Source organism: Ursus arctos, unplaced genomic scaffold (assembly GCF_023065955.2).
Source record: "Ursus arctos isolate Adak ecotype North America unplaced genomic scaffold, UrsArc2.0 scaffold_37, whole genome shotgun sequence".
NCBI classification, from domain to species: Eukaryota; Metazoa; Chordata; class Mammalia; order Carnivora; family Ursidae; genus Ursus; species Ursus arctos.
The window spans coordinates 419,344-423,207 of NW_026623053.1; the positions used below are offsets into that span (position 1 = coordinate 419,344).

The 3,864-nt window shown below is 58.7% G+C and overlaps 1 protein-coding gene across 1 annotated transcript; it reads left to right on the forward strand.

Annotated features, from left to right (window-relative positions):
• Nucleotides 1–1,708: 1,708 nt before the first annotated feature.
• On the forward strand, nt 1,709–3,864 carry LOC130542528 (uncharacterized). Its single transcript, XM_057306370.1, has 5 exons — nt 1,709–1,756; nt 1,968–2,105; nt 2,163–3,046; nt 3,263–3,516; nt 3,617–3,864. Exons 1-5 carry the CDS (start codon nt 1,709–1,711, stop codon nt 3,862–3,864), a joined length of 1,572 nt encoding a protein of 523 aa, XP_057162353.1.

Here is a 3,864-nt window from a genome sequence, read left to right on the forward strand (position 1 = left end):
AAAGATACAGACGTAGTGAAGAGAAGGGCCATATGCACCCCAATGTTCATAGCAGCATTATCCACAATAGCTAAATCGCGGAAGGAACAAAGATGCCCTTCAACAGATGACTTGATTAAGAAGCTGTGGTCCATATATACAATGGAATATTACTCAGCTATCAGAAAGAACGAGTTCTCAACATTTGCTGCAACATGGACGGCACTGGAGGAGATAATACTAAGTGAAATAAGTCAAGCAGAGAAAGACAATTATCATATGATTTCTCTTATCTATGGAACATTAAGAACTAGGAAGATGGGTAGGGGAAGAAAGGGATAAAGAAAGGGGGATAATCAGAAGGGGGAGTGAAGCATGGGAGACTATGGACTCAGAGAAACAAACTGAGGGCTTCAGAGGGGAGGGGGGTGGGGGAATGGGATAGACTGGTGATGGGTAGTAAGGAGGGCACATATTGCATGGTGCACTGGGTGTTATACTCAACTAATGAATCATCGAACCTCGCATCAGAAACCAGGGATGTACTGTATGGTGACTAACATAATGTAATAAAAAAACATTAAAAAAAAATAAAGTCCTGTAGAAGGAAGCACTCTGTCAAAACAATCAGCCTTTGAAAATTATAGGAACAGTATAGCTAGAAAATTGACAGCTATGAAGTTTCTAAGTGAACTTCTAAACTCTAAACCACTTTCCCTTGGTTCCGTGAAAGAAAACATTTTATTTCAAAAATTTACTTGACGCTTATTCTGTTGTTGTTGCTGTTGATGACCGCTCTTCAGTTCCACCTGAAAAAGTATATTTCTCATTTTGATAAACCTAGCACATTAGGCATCGGCACCCACTGCCACCACTGCCTTCAAAGCTTCCACTTCAAGCTTCAGTCTCCTTACCAGCCTGCAAGTCTCTATTTCTTCATTCAGCCTAAACTAATTGTGCCCACAACTCTGTCTCTCATTTTCTGCTTCCCTCCTGGAATTCAGCTACCTCATCCTCAGCTTCCTGGAAGCTAATCAGAAATAAAGTGGGAAAGAGAATTATAAAAAACGAGGGTCCTCTTGGAGATGATCACAGAGCAACTCAGGAATCGTTGCCTGGGTGCTCTTGCTACTACTGTAAAGTCTACTTCACAAACAACAACAACAAAACCAAATGTGCACGCACACAAAAGAAAGGAAGTCACGGGATCCAGAGAGCCCAGGATCTAAGACCAGGAAAGGCTATAGTAACCCACAGGACTGTGGGACTGAAAGCAGCTAACCCAGACTGGAGCAGTCAAGACTGAAGGAGCAGTACTCTCAAGATGAAATGATAAAGTTCCTGCTGTGCGTGAAGGTCCAGAGAAGAAATTTACACAGCTGGGGAGTATGGAGATAAAGGAGGAGGTAGAAAAATAAGCATTTTAAAAGAAAAAGAAGCATTTGAGCAAAAGAGCAATTAATGACATCAAGAAAAACAAAACTTTATGCAAGAAATTGTAGCAAACTCTGCAGCTACAGATACTATTTACAAGGTCATAATAATATAAATGTGAACACGGATCTAACAAAATCATATTACTGAACTGGGAGGCTCCCAGGTCCTATATATATAGGCTTTCCATGAAAAAGTCATTCCAACCCCTCAGGAACACTGGTCCCATTAAAACCACGGGAAAGCACGTGTGTCTCCGCACATACCAGTTTGCTTCTCTTAAAGGCGGTTTCCGATGCTCGTGCAGGTGGAGCAGCGAGAAGGGACGCTATTCACGTGCTCGGTAACCTCAGCAAGCGGCCCTACTGGTTCCACTTGGAGTAGCTGAAGAGTCCGAAGGCAGTTCACCTCGAGGCTGGCTGGTGGAAGCGATCTTATGCTGGAAGAGAGCACATCCGGCATGTGGAGTGTGTATCACAGACCCTACTTCATGTTAACCAGTGGGACCCTGAGGGCGAAGCTGATATCTTGAATTTGGTCGGCCTTATTACCAGAAAGATGTAGCCAAGATGATCATGAATTTAGCCGACTATCACCACCAACTCCGGGCACAAAGCTCAGAGGAGGTCCCTGCCCAGGACGCATCCACCCAGCGGTCCCCTGAGGCTGCCCGCGAGGCTGCGACCACCGCGGTCCCCTGAAGGCTGCCTGTGAGGCAGCCACCTGTAAGCCCCCCCCCTCACTGCCAGCAAGGCGGCCACTGGGAGCTACCCCCCACCCCCTGCCTGCCAGGAAGCTACCGGGAGCTACACCCTCCCACCCTGCACTGCCCGCCAGGAGGCTACCTGGAGCTCCCCCGCCCCGGCGCTGCCCCCGAGCCTGCGACCCAGAGCTCCCCCGGCGCTGCCCTCGAGGCTCCCCAAACCCCCTCCGCCCCCCCCCCCCCCCGCTGCCAGCGAGGCTGTGACCCAGAGCTCGCCCCTGGCGCTTCCCGCGAGGCGGCCACCCGGAGCTCACCCCAGCGAAGCCAAGCCCCTGACGCGGCGACCCAGAGTTCCCCCGGTGCTGCCTACGAGGCTCCCCTCAGCGCTGCCCCTGAGGCGGCCACCCGGAGCTCCCCCGACGCTGCCCGAGAGGTGGCCATCCGGGGCTACCCCCCCCCCACCCGCGCTGCCCGAGAGGCGGCCACCCGAGGCTACCCCCCCCCCCCCCGCGCTGCCCACCAGGAGGCTAACCCGGAGCTACCCCCTCCCACCCCGTGCTGCCCGCCAGGAGGCCACCTGGAGCTACCCCCTCCCACCCCGTGCTGCCCGCCAGGAGGCTACCCGAAGCTTACCGCTGGCGCAGCCCACGAGGCAGCCACCCGGAGCTCTCCACCCTCCCCCCGAGCAGCCTTCCAGGAGGCTACCCGGAGCTCCCCCCCGCCCCGGCGCTGCCCACGAGGCGGCGACCGGAAGCTCCCCCCAGCGAAGCCCGCAAAGAGGCGACCCGGAGTTCCCCCCGGTGCTGCCTACGAGGCTCCCCTCAGCGCTGCCCGGGAGGCGGCGACCCAGAGCTCCCCCCCCCCCCCCGGCGCTGCCCGAGAGGCGGCCACCCGAGGCTACCCCCCCCCACCCGCGCTGCCCACCAGGAGGCTACCCGGAGCTACCCCCCTCCCACCCCGTGCTGCCCGCCAGGAGGCTACCCGAAGCTTACCGCTGGCGCAGCCCACGAGGCGGCCACCCGGAGCTCTCCCCCCCTCCCCCCTCCCCCCCCCTCGCAGCCCGCCAGGAGGCTACCCGGAGCTACCCCCAGCGCAGCCCAAGAGGCGGCCACCCAGAGCTCCCCCCGCCCCCCCCCCCCCCCGCAGCCTGCCAGGAGGCTACCCGGAGCTCCCCCTGCCCCGGCGCTGCCCGCAAGTCGGCGACCCTAAGCTCCCCCCAGCGAAGCCCGCAAGGTGGCGACCCGGAGTTCCCCCCGGTGCTGCCTGCGAGGCTCCCTTCAGCGCTGCCCGGGAGGCGGCAACCCGGAGCTACCCCCCCCCCACCCGCGCTGCCCGCGAGGCGGCCTCCCGGAGCTACCCCCTCCCACCCCGTGCTGCAGGCTACCCCGAGCTTACCGCTGGCGCAGCCCACAAGGCGGCAACCCGGAGCTCCTCCCCGGGGCAGCCCACGAGGCGGCCACCCGGAGCTCTCCCCCCTCCCCCCCCCCACCCTCCGCGCAGCCCGCCAGGAGGCTACCCCGAGCTCCCCCCTGCACAGCCCGGGAGGCGGCTACCCGGAACTCCCCCCTGTGCAGCCCGCCAGGAGGCTACCCCTAGCTCCCCCCCTGCGCAGCCCGCCAGGAGGCTACACGGAGCTCCCCCGCGGCACAGCCCGCAAGGCGGCCACCTGGAGCTACCCTGCAGCAGCCCAGGAGGCAGTGACCCAGAGGTCCACCAACGCTACCCAGGACCCAGTTACCAGGTCATAA

What these genes read in the sequence shown, in the direction of transcription:
- LOC130542528 (XM_057306370.1), top strand. Translation starts at nt 1,709, where the DNA reads ATGCTCGTGCAGGTGGAGCAGCGAGAAGGGACGCTATTCACGTGCTCG. An exon ending in GCGAGGCTGCGACCACCGCG is followed by an intron (nt 2,106 to 2,162) that starts GTCCCCTGAAGG and finishes CCTCACTGCCAG; the next exon opens with CAAGGCGGCCACTGGGAGCT. An exon ending in CTACCCCGAGCTTACCGCTG is followed by an intron (nt 3,517 to 3,616) that starts GCGCAGCCCACA and finishes CCCTCCGCGCAG; the next exon opens with CCCGCCAGGAGGCTACCCCG.